At 37.3% G+C, this 25087-nt stretch overlaps 2 protein-coding genes across 8 annotated transcripts in view; both read left to right on the top strand.

Moving 5' to 3' along the window:
• The window catches only part of bicc1a (BicC family RNA binding protein 1a), a 30566-nt gene extending 20122 nt beyond the window's left edge, over positions 1 to 10444 (top strand). For 2 of the 7 annotated variants that reach the window (XM_089120309.1, XM_039670241.2), the window contains 15 exons: positions 64 to 249; positions 1204 to 1455; positions 2250 to 2381; positions 2461 to 2662; positions 3714 to 3947; positions 4024 to 4184; positions 4286 to 4409; positions 4612 to 4759; positions 4880 to 4985; positions 5082 to 5121; positions 6159 to 6313; positions 6452 to 6626; positions 6723 to 6871; positions 7195 to 7294; positions 8483 to 10444. In XM_089120309.1, coding sequence (XP_088976435.1) covers positions 64 to 249; positions 1204 to 1455; positions 2250 to 2381; positions 2461 to 2662; positions 3714 to 3947; positions 4024 to 4184; positions 4286 to 4409; positions 4612 to 4759; positions 4880 to 4985; positions 5082 to 5121; positions 6159 to 6313; positions 6452 to 6626; positions 6723 to 6871; positions 7195 to 7294; positions 8483 to 8613 — 2295 coding nt within the window. In that variant the 3' untranslated portion in view covers positions 8614 to 10444. Of the gene's footprint in view, positions 1 to 63; positions 250 to 1203; positions 1456 to 2249; positions 2382 to 2460; positions 2663 to 3713; positions 3948 to 4023; positions 4185 to 4285; positions 4410 to 4611; positions 4760 to 4879; positions 5122 to 6158; positions 6314 to 6451; positions 6627 to 6722; positions 6872 to 7194; positions 7295 to 8482 lie in introns of all 7 variants that reach the window. The other 5 variants (XM_039670262.2, XM_039670255.2, XM_039670246.2 and 2 more) reach the window with 5 other exon arrangements.
• A 980-nt stretch (positions 10445 to 11424) lies between these two features.
• On the top strand, positions 11425 to 23769 carry phyhipla (phytanoyl-CoA 2-hydroxylase interacting protein-like a). Its single transcript, XM_039670275.2, has 5 exons — positions 11425 to 12069; positions 18291 to 18484; positions 18697 to 18871; positions 20191 to 20308; positions 20789 to 23769. Exons 1-5 carry the CDS (start codon positions 11964 to 11966, stop codon positions 21324 to 21326), a joined length of 1131 nt encoding a protein of 376 aa, XP_039526209.1. The 5' UTR covers positions 11425 to 11963; the 3' UTR covers positions 21327 to 23769.
• Positions 23770 to 25087: the final 1318 nt, after the last annotated feature.

Raw genomic sequence — 25087 nt, 5'->3', positions numbered from 1 at the left:
TTGTCTCCAGCTCGTCTGTTGTTTTCAACTCAAAAGCATCACTCTTCCCCATCCTCACTGTAGGAGCTGTTGCCGTTGATGCTGATGTTTGAATGCAGTGGGGTGGTGCAGCATGTGGACTGTAGCTCTCCTGTAGTTCAGCATATCTCCCACACTTACAACGTCTCCATCTCCTTCAAAGCACCCTCCCGTCTCTATGGCAACACTGCCATCGTCCGTGGCAACCAGAACAATGCCAGTGGTGTTAAGGTGAGACATACAAATGAATTTATTCCTGCGATGACAAAGCTGAATTTTCTTTTACTTTCATTACTCCAGTCTTCAGTGTTTCATGATCCTTCTGGATTCACTACCATGGTAGTGACTACCATTGACTACCATGGTCACTACCATGGTAGTCAATGGGGAATGAGATCTGTTTGATTAAAACATTCTTCGAAATATCTTCCTTTGTGTTCAGCAGAACAAATAAACACATAGAGGGTTTGGAACAACATGAGGGTGTATAAATACTGACACAATTTTCATTTTTGGGTGAACTAACCCTTTAAGTGTAAAATACCAAATTTGTCCTTTAACATATTTGTGGAAACTGATGCATATTTTTTGAGGATTCTTTGAAGAATAAAAAACTCTGGTAAAAATGTGGAAGTATAGTGTAGAATGTTTGATCAGTTTAATGCATTTTTGCTGACTAAGTATTAATTTCTTTCTTTTTTGTAATCTTCGTGACCACAAACATTTGAACTATAGTATTAAAACCATTTCAAATTTACTAAAATAAATGGTAAACGCATGGTAACAGTTTTAACATAATGACCTTCCAATGTCAATGTCAAAAAATAAAATGGTAAAATCTAAATTTATTAGTGAAAGTGATCCCCTAAAAGTGCACATAGTTGAGTCAAAACCTGCTGAAGTGGCATTCATTAGCAGATCTGAAATGAGCGAGCTCTTGAGTAGGAGAAGCAATGAAACTAGGTCATTTCATGAAATGGAGAGATTTAGTTTTCGAGTAGAGCTGCCAGAAATTAAACTGAAAACAGCAGCCTCCACCACATAATATAAGGCATTACAAGAGATGGGTGACGCTTTTATTAGTGTGTGAGTATGTGTAAGCTTATATGCTGGCATCCCTGTGTGTGTTTGTGTTGCTGCAGAGATATAGCTAGTGTGTGCTGCTAACATGTTTGCGTGTTTCAGCGCGGTACGGCTTTGTTATTGGAGCACCTCGCTGGGTCTTTGGCCGGCTCAGTGCTGGTCAGCACACAACTGGACATCGCGCCCCAGCACCACCACTTCCTTTTGGGCCGCAACGGAGCCAATGTCAAACACATTTCCCAGCGCACCGGAGCCAATATTCACTTCCCCGAGCACAACACTCACACTAGCCGCTCTGCTGTCTACATACAGGGCAGTGTTGATGGCGTATGTGCGGCTAGACAGCAGCTAATGGTATGGCAACAGTTTATTTGTCTTTTTTCTATTCTGTCTTTTGCTCTTTAGTTTAATATCTCCCTCCATATTTGTGGCCAGTCTGCCAAACAGAACACATGTTGTGTTGAAAGAGATGACATTGAGAGAGATGTTTCGATGAGAGTCTGTAAGTACTGACAGATGATGAGACTCATGCCGGGCTGGATGAAGACTTCGAGGCTTTAGCAACTTGCCCGACCAGAGGGATTTGAAAACTTTTGCCAGATTTTTTTCCTCTCTGATCTTGTTTTTTCTTTTTTCAGAATTAGCCACGCTGCCATTTCAAATGATAAAATCTGTGATAGGGCTCGTCCGAATACCATTTTACCAATACCAATACTCCTTTTAATAGTACAGCCACAAAATGTGAACAATATAAATATTAACATGATTTTTCTGTGATAAAATCACTGACTAATCATTTCTGTGTAAAATTATATCCACTTTTTATATTCACTTCTATTGTACGTGCCTCATAACCTTAAATTTTTTAGAACAACTATTGAAAAAAATATGTGGTAAAATAATAATTATAATTAGAAATAAATACATTATATTATATTAATTATAATAATTAAATATATATATATATATATATATATATATATATATAATATATATATATATATATATATATATTTTTTTTTTTAAATGTGGGTTGAGTTTAACCCAGTACATTTATTATATAATTAGGCTGAATCAGTTAATAAGGTAAAAGGTTGTGATTTTTCAGAATTGATTTGTATGGGTGTTTGAATCCATGTATATTTTAGGGTTGTCTGCCGTTGGTGCTGCTGTTTGACATTAAGGAGGAGATGGAGGTGGCATCTCAGGTCGTCACTACACTTATGGAGCAGCTAGACGTCTTCATCAGTATTAAACCGAAACCGAAACAACCAGGCAAGGTAACAAAAGCCCAGCTCTTTTGTGTATCTGTGGCACATTTAGACTCTGTCACTGACTATACTTTTTTTTTTTTCACAGTCTGTGATAGTGAAGAGCGTGGAAAGAAATGCTGGGAGTATGTATGAGGTGCGCAAGATCCTGTTGGGGCTGGAGTCCAGCAGTGCGCCCTCTTCTTTCAACCATGTCACTGTTAACGGACATGCTCCTGCCTCCCCTCCCCTGATTGGCTACATTGGACTGGACACGTTAGCTTCAGCTGAACTGAGGCTGAGAACTCTGGGTAATGTAGTTTGTGTGTGTGTATAATATAAATATATATATATATGACTTAACCACAGTGTAAGGTACATTTATGATCTAAAAGTAATTTCTTGAAAGTGTATTCTAAGCAAGGCCTTTTTGTATTAATACAACATTCCTGCTTTAGCTTTGCAGTCACTATAATTACTACTGTCTGTGTTTGCAGATTACAACTTACGCTGCCAGACAGCTCCATATTTAGCTACAGCTGTGTGTATGTGTATGTGTGTGTGTGTGTGTGTGTGTGTGTGTGTGTGTTTGCTTGTGGTCCACATTCACTCACACACTATTTGTGACTTAAAACAGTCCCCTCTGTTGTTCTCAAGACGCAGACTTAGTTGTGCATGTTTAGAGGAAGTTACATTTAGGATCAGTATGATAATAGTAATTAAGTTAACAATCATGCTGGTAACAATAGCTTTGTTTCAAAACCTAGCAAGCTGTCCTACCTTGATAACTTTTATAACATGGTAGGTTAAACTATGTTGCCTTGTAATTTATCTCTTTTTGACCAAATCAAGGCAGCATCACATGTGTAATTTATGGATAAGACAATGTCAGAATATATATTACAACAAAAATAGTCAAAGATTATTTAACAAGCCAAATAATAATATAATTAATTTTATTAATTATAAATACAGAATACATTTATTTGTTTGTTTTATAATTTAAAATGTACTATTTCACCCAACATTTTTCTGTGTTTTTATCAAATTATTAGCTTAGCAACATGCTAATGTTTGAGGATTGTTTATAAAATCAGTAATAAAATCGGATGACAAAGTGTTGTGAATTTAGATTCTTTAGTCATGGTAAAAGCTTTTTTTCAGGCAGGTCCTACTAGTATGCTAATGATCGATTGTTGTCTCCTGAAATTTCTTGTGCTGTCCCTCAGTTGAACGTTGCTTTGAAGCTAAATAAATAAATGAATAATAATGTAAATGTATACAATGTATGCACTAAAAATTCTGATTGCCAGTACTTTTGATATCAACTTTTCACTCTTTCTTTTGTCTCTATTTCTTCAGCTGGTATTTTAAGGTCTGTCAGTCCCATTTCTAATGGTTCCCCAAACCCAAACTGTGTTCTTAATGGACACGGATCTGTGTTGAACATTCAGAAAGGAGCAGTGAACAACACGCAACACATTCATACATCTGCTCACACCCACCCACACACATCTGCTCACACATATTCACATGCTCCGGGTCACACTGCTTCACTATGGGCCAGTGCGCTTAGTTCAACAACTAACACATCAGGTGAGTGCAGACTCTTGTAAACCTCATAGATTATTTATGATTATTATATAACCCTCCCTCACTGTCTCTTGCTCAGGGTTTTCCACAGACCTTATGTTGCAGTCAGTGTCTCAGACGACTCTCAGTGGTCTTCTGCTCTCTGGGGTCCAGAGTCAAGCACACGCTCACACACCGTCCCCTCCACCTGGACTCACACCAATACACAAACCACCCAATGCAGAACATCTCAATGGACATGTAAGGAACTTCTCTTAATTAGAGTTACTATGTGTGCATCTGTTTTGTTTTTAAACTCACTAAGGTTCCTGTGTATGTTTTTGCTGGATGCTTTGTTGCAGCTCGCAAATTCTGTGTATAGCCGAATCTCCTCTGTAGCACTGAACCCTACCCATTGTGACACAGCCCAGGAAGTCATTGGACACACTCAATCAGAATCCATTTCCAATAAATCTACAGATGAAGGTACGGATTAGAACACGATCTATCGATCTGTCTGTCTGTCTGCCTATCTATGTGTCTGTCTACGTGTATCTATCTATATGTCTGTCTATCTATGTGTCTCTATCTATCTGTCATAGCATTATTTGGACCCTTGGTTCACTGTGTACAGTATTGATTCATTATAATATTCATAGACATAATATTCGTCACATAATATGTGTAGGCTCAGATACTTTTGTCGAAGTGGGCATGCCAAGAAGTCCGTCTCACTCAGCCAATGGGAGTGATCTGAAGCAGATGCTGGCCTCGGTGTCGTCAGGGAAACGGCATACGATGGAACTTCTGCAGAGAACCAAGAACTCACTTCTCCAGTATGTTCAGTCATAAAATGACCTTGCATTGTCATGACATTTCTGTTTATATAAAAAGTTTATCGAACAAGGTTACACTGCAGCTCTGTTGTACAGCTTAAATTTTGCTTGCATGTGCAGTGTTGAGTGTGTGTTGGCCGATTCTGATTGTGAGAATCCAGTGGCTGATAAAAGGGCACCAGGAAGTGAGAGAGCTGCAGAAAGGCGACTAGGACCACATATGCAGGTTTATACACACAGACACACACATACACTACACTCATATAAAAGTGTTCAAAAATGTAAAATATTTTCACGTTCCTTGTGTTTGAATGTTTTTCAGGCTTATGACTATGAGAAAAAGAAGCTACTGGCCACTAAAGGTGAACAAAGACTTGATCTCTTAAAGGGACAATGTGTAGTTTTTAATGTAATTTATTTAAAATCAATATTTTTATTCATAAATATATCCTCAATGGTGTACAAATACCTCTGCCAATTATCTGACTTATCCTCGTAAACGAAGAATTTATTATCTTTAAAAACATGAGATGGGTAGGTCCACGGAGGCTTCCATGTAGTTCCGCCATCTTGAAAATCTATAATAGCAGACAGGGACAAAAAATAGTAGGCCAACGCGTTTTCGTTCAGAGCCAGCGTGACGTAACTGAAAGCAGCAGAAGTGGAGGAGCAGAGCAGTGAGAGGCGCTTCACTGCCCCAGCAAATTTAAAAGGCTGATTGCAAATCCTCGTCTCCAAAATAGACCGTAAAAGGAAACGTGACCGGAGATTACAAAAAACACGAGTTAATGTCGGGATAGCTTTTTCCAGGTGGATATAGCTAATGCAGGAGAAAGAGTTCAAAGGAGACGCTGAAGTTGCCTGCTTTTTCTTGACGGGTAAGTCAATGTTACAGTCTTAATTACAAGCTTTTTTCATTGCATGGTTGTGTACTTTATTTTATAGACGACAGATGAACATATATAGTTAAAAATTGATGATGATATCTAACAATGCACGTACTTCAGAAAATATATCGAATAAAGAAGGCATAACTCCTTATTACAATAATTCATGTTTTTCACATGTTTTCGTTTGTTCGTTGTGTCAAGTTGCTGTTTGTTTGAAATAACAAACCTGCTCACCCGAAGGAACACTCGACGAAGTGCTATTAGAAGACATCCTGTCATAGTTTTTTGGGACATAATGGCTACCGTAGATGCAACACGCATTTGAAAAAGCGAGGCGCTGGAGAGCACAGTTCGTTTGAATGCAAAATACATTTTCACCGCTAGAGGGGAGAAATTCCTACACATTGTCCCTTTAATTTAACATCTTAATGTGAAAATGTACACAAATAATATCTGAATATCAGATCACTGGTTAGGTTGTTGATAAACAGTTGTGTTGTTTTGTATAGCCATGCTGAAGAAGCCTGTTGTGACAGAGATTCGAACACCCACAGATACCTGGAGTGGATTGGGCTTCTCTAAATCAATGCCAGCTGAGGGCCTGAAAGAGCTACGCAGGGCACACCATGTGCCATATAAACCCAGCATGAGCACAACGTATGAGGTACAAACTCACCGGTGCACAGTCACGTGCAGCCGCAATTCAGTTCAGCTTAAATGAAGTGAATAAATGAAAGATCTCTTCAAAATTTATTTAAATAAATATTTAATTTCAAAGTTGCTTTTTTTGTGTATTTTCCAGGACCCGCATCTCTCTGTGTCAATGTCTGGGAGCCAGGAGGGTTTGGGGAATGACACCAAATCCGATAATTGGGGGGATTTGAATGGGAATGTTAACGTCAGTGGGAACGGACTGTCAGGAAATTCTGAATTTTCCCCTGCTATCAGCAGCCCAAAGAGAATGAAGAACAAATCTTGTAAGACTAAAGATTTTGTACTCATTAAGCTTTCTTCTAAACTTTACTGCCTACTCACTTGTTCTGTCTTTCTCTTTATCTGTGTGTTTGGGTCAGTAGGTGAGCAGTATCTCAGCAGCAGTAATTATATGGACAGTATCTCTATGTCTGGCAGTAATGGCTGCTCTCTCAAAGGAACAGATCTCCCAGAGCTCTTCAGCAAACTCGGTCTCGGAAAATATACAGACATCTTCCAACAGCAGGAGGTTATTTTAGATTTGCATGTACAAAAGCAAAAATACCAATGTTTGCAATGCAAAAAAATTATAATTTGTGTTTGCATCATTACTCAAACTATATTAAAATGTTTTAGTCAAAAACATATATTTAAATGTAAATTATTCTTTGTGTTTATTTAGTGAAACCGTGTAGAAAAGTTGCCTTGATTATTTATCTTTATTAATCTAATTGGAAATAAAAGTTCTCTTTGCATGCAAAAATAATGAACAAATGTGGATTAGTGGATATAGACTCTACATTTTGTAAATGCACTTTTATAAGTGTATGTCTCTGTGTTGTTGTCTGATAGATTGATCTGCAAACATTTGTTACATTAACGGATCCCGATCTGAAGGAACTGGGAATCACAACATTTGGTGCTCGCAGGAAAATGATACTGGCGATCTCAGGTCAGTCAGCTTAGTGTTTGTGTCTAAGCTACAGATCAAAAGGGGGAAAAATGATAAACCAAAATAAATGAATAAAAATAAACTGTCTGAGAGACGCGCACACATGAAGCCTCTCTCATAGTGCGCGCGAGTCATGAACTGAGTCGGTAAAAATGCCTTTGCAAGTATCAAAGGTTGTGGAAAGAATAGGATGACACAACAGACTTGTTTACCACAATAACCTGATTAAAAGGGTTTTTTTTTCTTACGGACAGTTTATCTGCTGTCTTCATGCCTCCCTGTAGCAGAACTATAGCATTATTTGGATTATACAAAATTATCTTTAAAATACAGTATCCTGAAAAAAGGATCTTTTTCTCTTTTTTTCTGAGATTTTATATATATATATATATATATATATATATGTGTGTGTGTGTGTGTGTGTGTATGTATGTATGCATATATGATTTGTGTTGTACTTGTATGTATGTATGTACATCATAGATTTATATGAAATTGGAACACTATTTAGTATCTTTGCTCCAAACATAGTTAGCTACCTCCCTAGACAGCATTTTAAAGTAATAAATAAACCTTTAAACGGGACCTAGGTTCATAATCATTATGCGAAATCCACTTTTGCATACACAATTACCCTATAATGGTGAAAATCCACCCACTCTTGTTTTAATCCCCAAGAAGTGTCTCAGAATTGTAGCTTTTTTGACATCACTAATGCTTAGGCCCCGCCCTGACAGACTCCGCCCTATTAGCATAGACCCCACCCTAAGTGAGCTGTACACAGTTTGTTTATCTCCTCGCCAGAAGATTTAACAGCAGCATTCAAGTAAATGTATTCTCATTAAAGCTACTAAAGCTAATTAAAAATAGCAGTGAGGGATTTTCGTTCGTTGTTTGATTCACATTAACAGCATATAACTGTAGGTACTGTATTACACTGCTTTCACTTTAATGCATTCAAAAATGATGACATGATGTAATAAACGATCTGTGGGATATTTTGAGCTGAAACTTCACATTCTGGGACTTACGTATATTACCTATATTATCGTAGGTCCCCTTAAACAGAAAGTCAATCATTTACTTCTTGGTGTAATGTGTGTTAGTGTCTGTCCTAGTGTAGCTACCTAATGTGTTTTGTTTGTGTTTACTTGATGGATTACTGATCATATTTGAATGTCTCCTCAGATCTGAATAAGAGCAGGAGGAAGCTTTTTGACATGCCCAACATTCGTTCGTCTTTCTTAGAAGGCGGGGCCAGCGGTCGCCTGTCGCGCCAGTACCACTCAGACATGGCGAGTGTCAGTGGTCGCTGGTGATGTCTTACCTGCAGGATTCTGGACCACAAACCACTTCATACTGGACTCTGGTTGATATAGAAAGCCAAAAAGTGATGCAGATTCTTGCAGATCTAAAAACAAATGTGTTGGGATGCCAATAAGGTTGTGCCTAAAAATATATGAAGGGAATTTATTCAATATTGTTAAGAGAATGTTCCACTAATATGGTCTTGCATTTACTCTGGGAGAACAGGGAGAGCACAGAGTTTAAAACTAACCATACTGTCAGCAAGAGCGCTTCGGTATTGGTGTCTAGCACTTTAATCTGTAAACTCTGCTGTTTTTGCTGGTAACGTCAGACTGTCCAGTGCCAAAGCCAAACATGTGCACTTATTTAGCAGGTAATTCCAGATCACACACAAAGATCATCACAACCAGCTGATGCTTATGTTATTTACCAGACTGTTGTATTCATGTTCAGTGTTTAATTATACATTGGTTATTGTGGTATTGTTGTATTTTAATACATTTTATTTTATAGTTTTCATATTTTATGTTAATCTTTTTAAAAGGCATTATCAGTTAACTTTTTTTTATTTTGACTGTTTGTTGTTTTGTCTGATTAATCAGAACGCCTCATAGTCATCTCAAACAGATGTCAGTCATCATTTTGGTGTAAATGAAGTCTCTGGTTTTCTGTCGAAGAGCAGAATGCCGTAAAATGTTTTGGAATATCATTATTTGCATGTACTTGTTGCACAAACATCAAATTTAAGCTGCATTCGGTACTTGTGAAGTTGTTTGCATGTATAATGGAATTAGTTTTCTTTGTATGTGCAAAACATATGTCTATCTGGCAGGTGTTTTGTCAGGGTTGTGTGTGTGCGCCTGCGTGTGTGTGGGCTTGTCCTTTAGCTCAAAGCCATAAATAAAACTCAAGGGTTACTGGGTTACTTACTAAATATTTTTTTCATTTTGTCAAAGTTTTTGTTTTGTTTATTTTCAGCCAGATTGTATATATCAATAGAAGTATTCACAGTAAATCAGTGTTACCCAATTTTTTTTTTCTCTTTGTTTAAATTTATATGAGGTCTGTAGTGCATTTACGGTACAGCCTGCAAAGATGAATGTATAACGCGTAGGAAGAGCTTTTTGAAATCATCATCTGTTGTGAAATACTTTATTAGAAACCATGCTAATCTGTTTTATATGCTTTAATTTTTGTTTTATGACAGGAAAATAATGACAGTCTCTAAAATATTGCACAAACCACTTGTGGTACTTGTCTTGTTATATTATTAATTGCTTGATTCTAGATCCAAAGTGAAAGTCTCATGAGATTTATATGCAAAATATGTCTGCATATGACTTGTAGAGATTAAATGTATACCGTAGTGGAACCAGTGTATATGGTTACTGAGCAGGGTTAGTGATTTGTTTTTATTTTTTGCATCTGACAAATCATGTGTTCATTCAGTTATTTTCCGCTTGTCATCTGAAACAACTTCACTGTTTTAACAGTGTCATACATTTTTTTTATATATTATTTTTATTTTTTCTGGGAGAACAACTGTGTTGTTCTGTTTATTTGGTTGTGCTACCTTCCTCCTGGAGTGGAGCATAATAGGAGTACTGTTTTTATTTTGTTTTGTTTAAGTCTTTGACAAAGGGAACCATGTTCATGTTTGTGCCTTATACGAATGTTCTATAAATCCAAATCAGTGTCTCCTAAAGTGTTGCCAGAGTTTTTCCTCTCTGGAAGTAACAGGGGGAAAAGGATTTAAAACAAAAGTGAAAGAACAAAAAAATATATTTTTTGAAATGTTCTTTATGGTTTTGTTCTAGAAAATAAAAATGTTTGCAAGCCAAATCAAGTTTGCTTTTTATTTTTGTTATAATTTTTTATTAGTTCATTGATTTAGGTATGCAATCAATCACATGAAAGAGAGGGAGTGTGTGAAAGAGGAAGAGAAATGTGTAGCTATTGTCTGTTGAATGCAAATTAAATGACAGTAACTGGCTAAGTTGAGAGGGTTGATGACATTAGCTCTTTTGAAAGTATGAGCAAAGGGATGGGTAATTATGTGTGTTTTTAATGCTGTTTGCATATTAATGTACATCTGCCTGTATAAATGCTGCTGGAACCATTTGTGAATAAGAGAGGGAACAGGGATTGTGAACGGTGCGTAAACGGTGCGTAATTAACAAGCAACAAAGCTTTGAACCTCAAGGCTTTATTTTAAAACTAGCTAATTTAATGTCATGGGACACCAACCACCCTGAGCTAGACAGAAAGAAGAACTGATGCATGAAAGGGGAAAACAGCTCTGCTATATTGTGTTGGTGTCTATTTTTAGTGTAGAATTGAAGAATTGAAACAACATACAGCCTCCTAACTTAACACAAACCAATGGTAGCAAACGTGAGTGTGCATTTATGTAATCCTGTTAATTGACATCTTTTTGGTCAAGATATTTTGATTTGTAATGTACACAGCAGATGGCGCCATTTGCTTTATGCAAGCCTACTGCACTTGCTTGAATGTCCAACAAGAGATGTGCTATTCCATTTGCTAAAGTTTGGAGGAAAAACTTCATAATTTATTAGGTTATATGTATCTAAATCTGATTCCATGCAAAAGACTAATCACGGCTTTAATTTCTTGCCTGCTGCAGGACTATAATAGGCAACGCATTTAACATTAATGCTCTGATTAATTTTGTTGAATCAATGTGTGAATAATCTGTATAGAGTGAAGCTAGTTTCAATTTTGAATGACTCGGTGCGTTTTCAAAAGATTCGAGTCACTGGCATGAATCGATATCCCCACCCTGTTCATGCAGGGGCCGATTCGGTACCAAATAAGGACATGAGCTCGAGCGCTTGGAGTGACGTCAGTGAGATGGATGGATGGAGGAATAAGGAGTCTTTTCGCTCAGAGGTGGGAGCAAATGTGTAGCGGGTATAGAGTGTGCTGAGATTGTGAAATAACGGTAGGCTAGTGTAGAATATCATTTCGTTACATAACCCTTCATTGAATGCGCCGTCACTCAGTTCATTCGCGTATAGCCTATCCGTTGCTCCACACAATATTCCAGTTTTCCGAAAACACTTGTGGCTTTCGTCAGATCGAAAGATACATTCTATTTCTCGAGATGATGAGAACTAAGTTCATTTTATCGAGTCACTAGAAGGAAATAGCATATGCTTCTGTCCTTGCATCTATGTCCAGTATTGACGACCCGCTGACGCGTTTTCCACCTCAACACCAGAGAAAAGAAACGAGAGAAAGAGAGGGATCAAGGCGATAGAGCACTAGACTCACTCTGTTTGGTTTTCGAGCCAAAGATATAGAATATTTCCACAGAGATCCACAAGCCTCTACAGACATGGAGGCGGCGAGTTTGGCACACGGGGTCGCGAGCCCGCTCAGCCCGCGTGAGGGAATGATTAAGAACGTGAGCCTGGAGTCGCTCCAGCTGTGCGAAAGAGACGGTAAGAAACCGCTGCAACACACTGCGAGTGACCGTTAACTCGACAGTTTTATCTCCGCCGGTTTCCCCCGGTAACACATATTTTTAAAGGGACGTGTTTTGTGTGTGTATGTGTTTGTGTGTCATGTAATGAGCGTTTAAATCACTATAGTAATACTGGATTATACATTGATGTAGAAAATCCTGTTTCATCCATGAAAAGCGGAATAGTGAGGCAGGCTGGCTTTGTGTGTGCTGGCTGTGGTATCTCAGAGTGAAATCTCTGCTGTCTGTGAGAGGGTTTCATTTCAGCACCATGGACACTACCCTCTTACGGTCAGCTACCTTTTCACTTTTAATCTCGTTTTACTATCAGCCAGTCAAGCTGAAACCAAGAAACGGGTATTGTAAACACATGTAGAGAAAATAATAAAAATCATATATATGATATATAACACACTGAACAAGACACATTACGTATGCTGACAGGCTGTGGCTTTCAAAGGTAGGCTAGCATATGCTTAATGTAAAGGCAGTACAGTATTTGTCTTTCAACAACTAATCCTTGCCTAACGTTTTAAAATGCTGATGTTGCAGGGCGTGAGGGTTTTTTTAACTGTGTTTTTTCGGTCTTGTACATACTTCATACCCAAATAATACATGAACTTAATGGTTTTAGACTTAATGGCTGAGGGTTAAGTTATGTACTTGCACACACACACACTGAACAAGACACATTATGTATGCTAACAGGCTGTGGCTTTCAAAGGTAGGCTATATGCTTGATGTAAAGGCAGTACAGTATTTGTCTTTCAACAACTGATCCTTGCCTGTATGTCTCCATCTCATTTTGTTTGTGTGGAATTACAAGCTTATAAATGTAAATCCATTTTAACTGAAGGAAGCGTTTAACGCGTTACAATCATCAGTGTTTTAATTGTGAGCGTGTGTTTGAAAATTCCAAAATATGTCAATCATCTTTAAGAATGACTAGGCAACAACCTGCAGATACAACATTTGGCAGCCTTCAGAAGAATGCAGAGTTTTTCTAAGCCAAGGGCACAATGACTCACCAGGATTTGAGAAGGAGGCACTGTTTTTATCTTCCCTGCATGAATGTATTTGAATCAGCATTAATTAGCTTGAATGGAGTGCTGTGCTGGAAGCAGTGCCTCTTATCTCTTTTGATTTACCACATACATCAGTTTCATTTTAATTGCAACAAACCGAGGGAGTGCATACTTTTTAGGGACTAACTGAACTCTATAATTGGTTAACATGAGTGAGATTCTCAGACATGAAGGAAAAGATTCCCTTTAAACATCGGCCAACAGATGTCCTTATCAAACTCAGCTGCATCTGATCTTAAACAACCTTATTTAAGATCTTTACAAGACAATGTTTTGCAAAACTTATGCTATAAAAGAAGATTTTAGCTGACATATGCATTCAGATGATTTTTGAAACTGCTAGTGCTGGCCAATCCTAACCCATCACCTGAGTGCTTGGTGTAAATATCTTAATCAGATTAGCTAGAAACCTGAACCTGTTCCATGCAGGACTTTGGACACCGTGAACACCCTTGGGAATTCCTAATAGCAGCTTGTAACACAAGAACAAATATATTTAGAGAAATTACATAAAGATTAAGACAGTAAAGTGAGCCTATCTAGTAAGTAATTCGATCTGGATTTGTAATGAAACAGTTGTAGATTTGATCCCAGTTAGAGGTGACTGAACTTTAATTTTGTTTTGTTTTTTTACCATTGTGCCCAATGAAAATAAGTATACATGATGCATTAATGAGGCCTAGACTTTGATGAATGCAATGAAATTAAGAGAGGATTAACAAACATTAAACTCTCTGAACAAAACACTTTAAAAGGAAAGGAAATACCAAAATACATTTGTTTTTAACTGATTTGGAATTACAGACATACAAGCTTAATTAATAGGGAGACTGCTTGTGAAATCATCTCTAATCAAATGTAAAGAATTCAATCTGTATGATTAAGTGCTGTAATTATGATATGTTGCTTGAGTTCATTTTCCCCACCCTAGAGAAGCCGTGGGCTCATAAACTAGAAAACCTCAGCGCTCGTTGTGAGCTCTGCAGCTCATCTCAGCAAAAGTTAATTGCAAAGTAAATGTGTTGTCTTTATTGCTGGCAGAGATAAACAGAATATGTTCTGTGCAGATTTTCCCACACAACATTTTTTTTTTTACTCTTGCTAGATAAATAAAACAGCATGCCATACACCATCCTTAATCGTTGACCACCAGGCTTTTGCGTGAATCGTTGGAATGGTTTGCTTTGTATATAATAATATTATCATCCTTTCAAGTTAAATTTACAGTTATTTTGTGTAGATAGGCTAAATATTTTTAATAATCACTAACTAGGCTAGTTCATATTAGTTAGATGGGAGGTTCTGTCATTCTTGCTGGTCCAGCTTATAAAATACTCAACTGGCCAGAACAACACTTTGAACTCTTCATCATGTTCGGCCAGTTTGGGCGGCCAATACCCTGTCAATGGTTTGAGGTTTGTCCCTCCTCATGACACTGTTAGTACATTCTCACCACTGCTAACTGGGAGCAACCCACAAGCATTGCCGTTTCAGAGATACTCTGACCCAGTTGCCTTGCCATAACCATTTGGCCCTTGTCAAGATCACTCAGATCTTTATTCCTGCCTATTGTCCTACATCCAACACGTCAATTATGTGACCTGATCATTTGCTTACTATCCAATCTACCCAGACCTATATATGAAGAGTTCAGATGCAAAAGCCTCTAAATGCCATTTGAAATTTTCTTCTTTAATGATGATCAAACTTGTATATTTAAGTTCAGTAATTTCACTTAAGTAACAATTAATAGGTAATTATCATTGCCATTTAAGTGATATCACTGAACTTAAATATACAAGCTTGATAAAAATTATCATTCTAAAAGAAAATTTCAAATGGCACTCAGAGGCTTTTGCATCTGAACTCTTCATATGTATAAGCATGAGCTTGTTGTACTGCAATTGACAAATCTGCGTATTAATGTTTGTGTGTATTAATATGCAGTTCAACTTGCATTTTGGAGTGGGTCCAGAGTTCATTCAACAAACTCTAAACACTGATAAGCATTCTGCCATAGTACAGAGATGTTTGCAGCTTGAAGCTGTGATCTCACTCTGCATTGAAGCTTATACAAGCCTTGTTTTTATTCACAAAGACACACTACTCTTTTGTAGTCACATGTGGCAGTGCTGTTTTCTCGCATTAAATGGTTAGTTCACCCAAAAATGAAAATTCTGTCATTAATTACTCACCCTCATGTTGTTTCAAACCCGTAAGACCTCCATTCATCTGCATAATACAAATTAAAATACTTTTGATGAAATCCAAGAGCTTTCTAACCCCAAATAGATTCTGTTCACGTTATAAACACAGTGCAGTGCTTCCAGGTTGTACGTCAGAACGCCGGCTCAGTATTGGCTACACGTATCCGTCATGGTCCTCACGTAAACTGCATCAGTCTGACACGGAAGAGAAGAAATTGTTGAATAAAGTCCTTATTTTTGTTTTGTTTCTTGCGCGCAAAAAACATTCTCGTCGCTTCATAATATTAAGGTTGAACCACTGTAGTCACATCATGGACTATTTTAATGATGTCTTACTACCTTTCTGGGCCTTGAAAGTGGTAATAACATTTGTTATATTATATTACATATCATTTGTTTTCTGAAGGTGAACCTACTGTATATGTATGTGATATGTAATGTGTCTTAGGGGTTTAGAACGACATGAAGGTGCAATTAATGACATTCTCCTTTATTAAGACCCTTTAAAAGGGTTAGTTCACCCAAAAATGAAAATGATGTCATTAATGACTCACCCTCATGCCGTTCCAAGCCCGTAAGACCTTCGTTCATCTTCGGAACATAGTTTAAGATATTTTTGATTTAGTCCGAGCGCTTTCTGTCCCTCCATTGAAAATGCATGTACGGTATACTGTCCTTGTCCAGAAAGGAAACAAAGACATCATCAAAGTAGTCCATGTGATATCAGTGGGTTAGTTAGAAGTTTTGAAGCATCGAAAATACATTTTGGTCCAAAAATAACAAAAACTACGACTTTATTAAACATTGTATTGTCTTCCGGTTCTCTTCTGGTTGCGGAAAGAACCGGAAGACAATTCAATGTTTAAGACGGAAGATCTGTAAGCTTTTTGGGGCAAGGATCTGATATCTTTCTAAAAGAAAACTAAAATCTTTCTATTTCAATGATATATGTCTATTTATTTATATAACTGCAAGAACCTATGACAATAATTTCTCTCCCAGCATCACGGTTCAGTCTCTTTTCCCGATCTGACTTTTGTTTAAGATCTTACACCTGGAGATCATGTGTATGTAAAGCTTCTGCCCATCTTCCTCTTTAAATTATAATACATTGATTAATGGCCTTGATTTGTTTCCATGGAAACTGCAGTCTTTGTTAAAGCATGTTGAAAGACCTGTGGGTGTGTTTCGAAGCTGGCACTCTAGAGAGATGTATTCTGCTGGTCCTATACTTGCTTTTAGGTACAAACAATAAAGTATTAAAAGTATTAAAATAAATAGTATGTAAATAAAAGTATTAACCACTGTTTGACTAGCTTCAAAAAGATTACGTTAACATGCGTTAAAAATGCTGTTAGTCTGTTTATGCTGAACTTATGGTACATCGAACCAGTTTCTTAAAGCATGAAGGAAAGCAAATTCTGCAGTGGGAAGATGTCTGATGAACACACACGTGCTGTTTGTGTTGGCAGAGGCAAGGATTGGAGTGAGTAGTGTTAGTGCAGGAACATATAACAGAGGTGAATGTTGTGAGTGCCAGTATTTTCAAGACTTTACACTGTTTTATTTGTGCATTTGTCTTCTTGCAAGACCCTTTCTTTATTTTCCAAAACGTCTATTTCTATACAAACATCCGCTCATGACTTCTATGGAAAACTTATGGAACACTCTTCCCTCTTTACATCTTCTTTACATCTTCTATTAAACTTATTTGTTAAGGTTCCTTTTATGTGATAATATTGTTATTATTCTGAAAATTAATTTAATTGCTTGATTTCACTCTGTAATTTTTTATTTTTTTCTTCTAAACCGCTTTGAGATGCAACTTTTATTTAACCTGACTTTTATGACTTTATTTTCTTTGATTGCAATTTATCTCACAAATGTCCTTTTATCTCACAATGTGACTTCAAATCTTGGCTTTATTTCTCACAATTTTGAACTATTTTTGTAATGGCAAATGTATATCTTACAATGTGACTATTTCTCACAACTTTGAATTACTTATTTTAGATTTCATCTCACAATTACCTTTTCAATTTTTTTCCTCAAAGACAGAAACAGGCTTTCATATATGATTGTGCTGTGGTAAATAAAACAGAAGAGTGCTGTGGTCATTTTCATAACAGAGGTGCATGAAATAAATACTACTATTCAAAAGTTTGAGGTCGGTAAGAATTTCTTAATATTTTTTAAAGAATCTCTTATGCTCACCAAGGCTGTATTTATTTGATTAAAATAAACAGTAAAAGCAGCAATATTGTGAAATATTATTTAAAAAAAATGAATTTTAAGCAGCCATTACTTGAGTCTTCAGTGTCACGTGATCCTTCAGAAATAATTATATGTTGATTTTGATGCTCAAGAAACATTTATTATAATAATAATGTTTTAAAAATCAGTTGATACACTTTTTTAAAGTTAGTGTTCACTAATTAATTTAATGAAAGAGCATCTGCCTATGAATTGTGCAATAAACAGGATAATTTGTGATGATTATACTCTTTAAAATCCTTTTAGAGTAATTTCTTTCTACAGGAATATGTCAGCAGTAGTAAAGAAATCAGTTTAGAAGAGAAAGGTTTCATCGTTAACAAACTGAGGGTGCTTATTGTACAGTGAGGCTTTGTCATGAAGCTTTATTAATTTTCACTGTGCTTTGTTTAGTGTGTGTGTGTGTGTGTGTGTGTCATTCTGGAATTCCACATGCCTGTTAAGTGCATCTCTGGACTCTACGATAAGACAGCGCCCACACTGTAGCCATGCCAATGCAACACAGCACATTTCTCACTGTGTGTGTGATTGTATTTGTGGGCTGAAGGGTAGCCATGCGTAACAGTATTTTTGTATTTATAGAGAAACACTATAAATATTTGATTTCAGACAATATGCTTTCTTTCTGTCAGGTAAAGCTGAAGACACTGGAGTGGTAGGAATGGAGGAGTTACCTGTTGCTCGCAACATCAAGATTAGTAACATCACCTGTGACTCCTTTAAGATCTGCTGGGATATGGATCCCCACACCAAAGAGAAGATCACACATTACTTTATTGACCTTAACAAGAAGGAGAACAAGAACTCTAACAAATTCAAACACAAGGTACTCAGTGATTCAGTTCACAACAACACAAAATATTTACATTCATTAACATTTCTCAACAGAGCCTAGTTTGAGTATGTGAGTATTAACTTTATTCAGCTTTATTCATGAGAGGGTTTTAGCATCAATTGGTGCTGTTGTTCATCATAACTAAAACATATAAAATGAACGAAATACTACTAAATATTAAATTCTTTCCTCTCTGTCTTTAGGATGTGCCTACAAAGCTTGTTGCTAAGGCAGTCCTATTGCCCATGACAGTGCGAGGCCATTGGTTCCTGAGTCCACGGACAGAATACACTGTTGCCGTGCAAACAGCTTCCAAACAGACCGACGGAGACTATGCCGTATCAGAATGGAGTGACATTGTCGAGTTTTGTACAGCAGGTTATTCAGCCAAGCACACACTTATACAAAAAACTATGTAATAGTTTAAGAAAGGACACCCTATTGAATTCTATGTTTTTATGTATCAGGACATAATAAAAAAAAATCATCTGGTCCTTAGGTCTTAAAATTAGGTAAATACAACCTCAAATGAACAACAACACATGACATCATTATTTTTTTTTTTTTTAACAAAAACTACTTGGCCACAGTTTGGGAACCCATATGTGACAAACTTAGTACACCCTTATTGCTTCCTTAGGAATTCAGAATCACTCACACAGATGCAATTGTAAAGTTGCATCTGAACAAACCACAAGACTTCTGGAACAATGTCCTTTGGACAAATGAGACCAAAGTGAAGATGCTTGGCCACAATGCACAGCATCAAGTTTGGTGAAAACCAGCATATCAGCACAAACGCCTCATACCAACTGTCATCACGTTGATGGAGGGGTGATGAAAAGAAAGAGTAAAGAAGAGTGGGAGAAGAGTGGGAACAAATTCCTCCAGAACAATGTGAGAGATTTATAATTGTGTAAGACAATATGTTGTGTTGTTGTTGTTCATCTTAGGTTATAATTAATTTTAAAACCTGCTAAAGACCAATGACTTGTACAAGTATGTCCTGATAGAATTCAAAAGGGTGTCCTTTCTTTTTTACACGGTACACAATGGTAATTCAAATAATTCAAATGCGATATATTGACAATGAGACAAAGTATAAAAATGAAATGAAAACCTAACACCAAAATAACTTACTATAAGCAGACTGATCTCATGAAGTAGCGTGTGTATGACACGCCAATTCGTATTTCCATTTTTGGCGTGCTATCAAGACGCATAATCGCCTTTCAGCGTGTTTATGAACGCCGTTGACTTAACGTTATATAAATATATGACTTACCTCAACCCCGTCCCTAAACCTAACCGTCACTGGGGTTAATGGCATTTATGACTGTTCCCTTACCATCCTAGGTAAAAAAAAAGATATGACTTACCTCAACCCCATCCCTAAACTTAACCGTCACTGGGGTTAATGGCATTTATGACTGGAGATTTGACTGCGTGTTCGGACACGCGGAATGACGCGGACGTTAATGGCGTAGACATATACGCATACACGCGGAAAGTGGCGTACTCGAAGTGGCGTATATGTTTACGCAAAAGTCATGATGTCATGTTGCTATAAGAGATAGAAAATGAGAAAACAAAATGTTATGCTAGCTACTGCTCAGCTTTTTAGGTAGATAACATTGATCAAATTGAAAAGCTTGTGGAAATTGATGACACAAAAATATTTCCCTTAATTTTTCCAGATTATTCCTCTGTGCATTTGACGCAGCTGTTGCAGAAGGCTGAAGTCATTGCTGGCAGGATGCTCAAGTTCTCTGTCTTTTACCGGAATCAGCATGAGGAATACTTCCAGCACTGCAGGTGATTTAGGAAAAAGTACCTCAGTAAAAAAATTTGGGATATGAGTGACGGAGAGGAAAGAGGTGAAGTAATGCTGTGGATGACGACAATGACAATCTTTCTTCGCTCTTGAGATTCAGCTTGTCACTAGGAAGCAAACGGCTCCCTCTTGTGCAATAATATCCTCATAATTGTTTATGTTCAGGTTTTTGTGAACCACATTTTTTAATTCACTTACACCATTAACATTTTTGCGGTCAGAAATTGATTAAAAGTGACAGACATTTTCAATGTTACAAAAGATTTCTATTTCAAGTAAATACTGTTCTTTTGAACTTTCTTATTCATCAAAAAAAGTCATGAAAAACACAGTTACCACAAAAATATTAAGCCTCAGAACATTGATAATTAAAAATGTTTCTTGAGCACCAATTAACATTTCACATTTCACTGCTTTTACTTGGTGAGCAAGAAATTGATAATTGTCTCTCTTTCCCTCAGAGATGTTCTTGGCAGTCGAATGATGCCGTCAGTAAAGGATAACAGCGGTAGTCATGGTTCACCTCTCAGTGGTAAACTGGAAGGGGTCTTCTTCAGCTGCAACACAGAGTTTAACACAGGTCAGCCCCCACAGGATTCCCCGTACGGCCGCGTCCGCTTCCAGGTGCCTGCCGAGGTTCTGTTCACCCCTGACACGCGCCTCTACTTCGGGGACTTCTACTGCATGTATACTGCCTATCATTACGTTATCCTTGTCCTGGCTCCTCGTGGCTCGAGCGGAGACCTTTACTGCAGCGATCGCCTTCCAGAGCTGGATGTGACCAACAACCGCTTTCTGACACGTGTGTGCGGGGAGGATGGGCAGGTGGTGTTTCAGCACGCGCAGGATGTGATTCTGGAGCTGATTTATACTGAGCCGGTGCCGTTGGCTCAAGGGACTGTCTCTCAGATCAGCGGCCACCAGTTGATGAGCTTGTCAACCATCAACGCCAAGAAAGACCCCAGCTGCAAGACCTGCAACATCAGTGTTGGCCGCTAACTCACACACAGACCCAACTGTGCATCTGAAGCCCTCCTGAACAACTGAACAAATCAGACCCATCAAAATGGTATGTTACAGAACCAGATAAAGAAGAACCCCAAGAAAAATGGCCCCCACAATCCTCCATATGCAGTATGTATGCCCATGTGGCGCTCAAACCCCTTGGGGGCTTCCCAGAAACCCAGCTTATGCTAGACAATTCTGTGCTTGATTAACTGAGCATTCTAAAATAATAGAAATAAATCAAAAATACATTATTGTACAGCAGAAGAAGAAAAAAACAGAAAACAGAGTATGACAAAAAACAGATTCAAGGCAAAAAAAAAAAAAAAGATGGCATATCAAGACTAAAAATTAAAAAAGAGTAAAAGCTACTTTTCCAAAAACTTGAACCCCACTGTGAATCTTTCATATGTGTTCTTGGTGCTTTTTCTGCTCGATAATTAGACCCCTGTTTATCCTCAAACCATTTGTGACCTTTTTTTAAAAACACAAAGATGTCTTGCCCAGTTTCCACGGAGGCCGTCAAACCCCCCTTGTTTCATATGTCAGACTTGTACTACATGGAGTCTGATCCTTTACGCATCTACAGTACATGCCACCTCACCCTTTAAACTTTCTAAAAGGGGATTTTCTTATCTAACACAGATCATTTCCCCTTTGGCCACTTGCATTTCTATGTGCCTCTATTCACCTTTGACATGCGCCTCAGACTTCTACTGCATGTACAGTATACTACCTACAGTAGGCTATTATTACATTATCCAACTGGAGTTATATGCCAACCAGTCGTTTAAGCACCTACATGCCACCTTAGCCTTGAAACCTCTTTTACCCTCAGTCTTTTCATTTTCTACTCTGATCGCAGTTCTCCTTTAACCTTTCTTACTCATTGAACATGGTATTTTGATAATCTTGTTTCATTATGTTTGGTTTTTAGAGAATGTGCGTTGCAGTAGTAATGGTGGATGTTGATTCCTGATAGAACATCAAGAAGTAGAATTGATTTGTCTAAAATATATCCTGAACAAATCCATTGCTATGTCCAGGTTCTTGAGGGTTTGCACTGTCCTATTAGAGGCCCTCTGGTTGTGAAAAAGATCACAGATGCATGCTTAAGACTTTGTGTTGTACTGTATCTGAACTTGTTACTTAGAAGAAAAATAGAAGCCAGTCACAACAGACAGCGATGCACAATTTTATTTTCATTTCTGAAAACTCTTAGCTGCCAGTATCCTAAAACCTGTGGCCAACATGTAGCTTTTGCTCAAAACTAAACATTTTATTATAAACAATTCTACACTATATTCGCATACACTACCGTTCAAAAGTTTGGGGTCAAAAAGATTCTTTAAAGGGTTAGTTCACCCAAAACTTTTTTTGATGATGTCTTTATTTCCTTTCTGGACAAGGACAGTATGTCGTACATACATTTTAAATGGAGGTACAGAAAGCTCTCGGACTAAATCTAAAATATCTTTAACTGTGCTACGAAGATGAACTTACGGGCTTGGAACGACATGAGGGTGAGTCATTAATGATATCATTTTAATTTTTGGGTAAACTACCCCTTTAATGTTTCTGAAAGAAGTCTCTTATGCTCACCAAGGCTACATTTATATGATGTGAAATATTTTTAAATTTGATTTATTAGTGTGTTGGAAAAGCTGAATTTTTAGTATCATTAATCCCGTCTTTAGTGCCACATGATCCTTCAGAAATCATTCTAATATGCTGATTTGGTGCTCAAGAAACATTTGTCATTATTATCAATGTTGAAAACAGCTGTTTTTTGTGATGCATATTTTTTTCAGGATTCTTTGATGAATAGTATGTTCAAAAGAACAATATTTATTTTATTATTCTTTTCTATCACTTTCATTTTAATGAAAACTTGCTAAATAAAAGTATTAATTGCTTAATATTAATTACTACATCCAAACTTTTGAACAGTAGTGAATGTGTTTTGTGTTTTCTGGGAGTTCTGATTATATGTGTGTTTGGGTGTGTGTGTGTGTGCATGTTTTGTTAGTGTGTGAAATGATTAGACTTCAGTGTGCTGTGTCAGCTGGAGATGTGAGTGTTTGACTGATAAGCAGCTGCCATTTACTTAGCTCAAGAATTTGTAATACTCTTGTCTTTTGGCAGAGGAAGTCTGTTCTATCTTCTATCTAAGAGGGATGAAAATGAAACAAAAAATGTATTGACTTCACACATTAATAACTTTTTTTTTTATCAACTTACACCAATCTGACTGTAGAAAACAATAGTTCAACTTTGGACTCATGCAAAGGTCAAGCGACTCATGCACCCAAATCAAGTTCCCGCTGTGTGAATGTGCCTCAAACTGACATGTTCAGTAAATATTTTTGTTTTTCTTGTTGCCATGTTTATGAATACCAAAATGTGACTGTTCAATAAAGATCATCATTCAGCTATATTGAGACTATATTGTGTGTTTATATGTAATGTGTACACTTCAATCAATTTTTTGCAGTCATCTGTGCATTTTTATACTTTATAAGCTTTATATACACTATATTGCCAGAAGTTTTGGGACGTCTGGTCTGCCTTTACATGCACATGAACTTTAATGATATCTCATTCTTAATCTGTAGCGTTTAATATGGAGTTGCCCCACCTTTTGCAGCTATAACAGCTTCAGCTCATATGCTTTCCACAACGTTTAAGAGTGTGTTAATGGTAACTTGGATTACCATAAACACACTGGAACCATTCCAAAACTGTTCCCACAAAGTTAGGAGCATGAAATTGTCCAAAATGTCTTGGTAAGCTTGGTAAGCGGATTGCCAGACAAAGAAGCATACTTTGACATAATTATGCATAATTCGCATGATTCGACAAGCATAATTCGAGAACACGAGTCCAGTGGTGGCGTGCTTTACACCACGGCATCCGGTGCTTTGCACTGCGCTTGGTGATGCATTTGCTCAGCCATGGAAACCCATTTCATGAAGCTCTCTAGTCCGGACTATTCTTGAGCTAATCTGAACAGGGAACCACAACGACCCTGTTCAACTGCTCGATGGAGGAGTTTCAGACTCACATTCAGACCAGAATATTGCGAAGTCAGGCTAGATGAAACATCGTTACGGCAATTCCTTAATGACAACTTTTAAAGCATTTATTTTAAAGACATTAACCCACAGGGATTCTGGAAGAGTTCCTTAAATTTTGTGGTAGAAATTCACCTTTAAAATGACATATTTTGACATTTACATTCATCATCATATATTGAGTAGCAATAAAGACAGGGAATACTTGCATACAATAAAAAAAAAAATGCTTACATAGGCTATTGACCACCACCACTCTGTAACTCCAAGTTTATCTGTGTAACTCCAAGTTTATCTCGTAATCTCTGTAATAATCTATGTAATTGTAATAAATTATTGGTGTTGTGTTTATCTAGCGGTTGTTTTTATGACAACCACCACAGGAGGGAGAGGGGTACTTTGTCTCCACACTGCTAAATGATAGATCAATAATCTTATTTGACCGTAATTTAAGAGAAATCAATAGAAATCTGTGCACTTCATTGGCCCATAGAAATCTAAATGCTGCCCTCTACCGGTCACATAAAATTAAACACGTTTCGTTTTGGCTGCTTACTGAGCCAATGAGTGGAGCTTGAAGTTCAGCCGCGACAAATGCCCCCACCCCCAACCCCCCAAATGGCCACTACTTGGAGGATCTTGAAAAAAAAAAATAAATAAATAAAAACGTATAAATTATTT

The sequence above is a fragment of the Pimephales promelas genome, chromosome 15, assembly GCF_988280905.1.
Source record: "Pimephales promelas chromosome 15, fPimPro1.hap1.1, whole genome shotgun sequence".
Lineage (NCBI taxonomy): Eukaryota > Metazoa > Chordata > Actinopteri > Cypriniformes > Leuciscidae > Pimephales > Pimephales promelas.
This window is presented reverse-complemented; position numbering and strand designations above follow the sequence as displayed.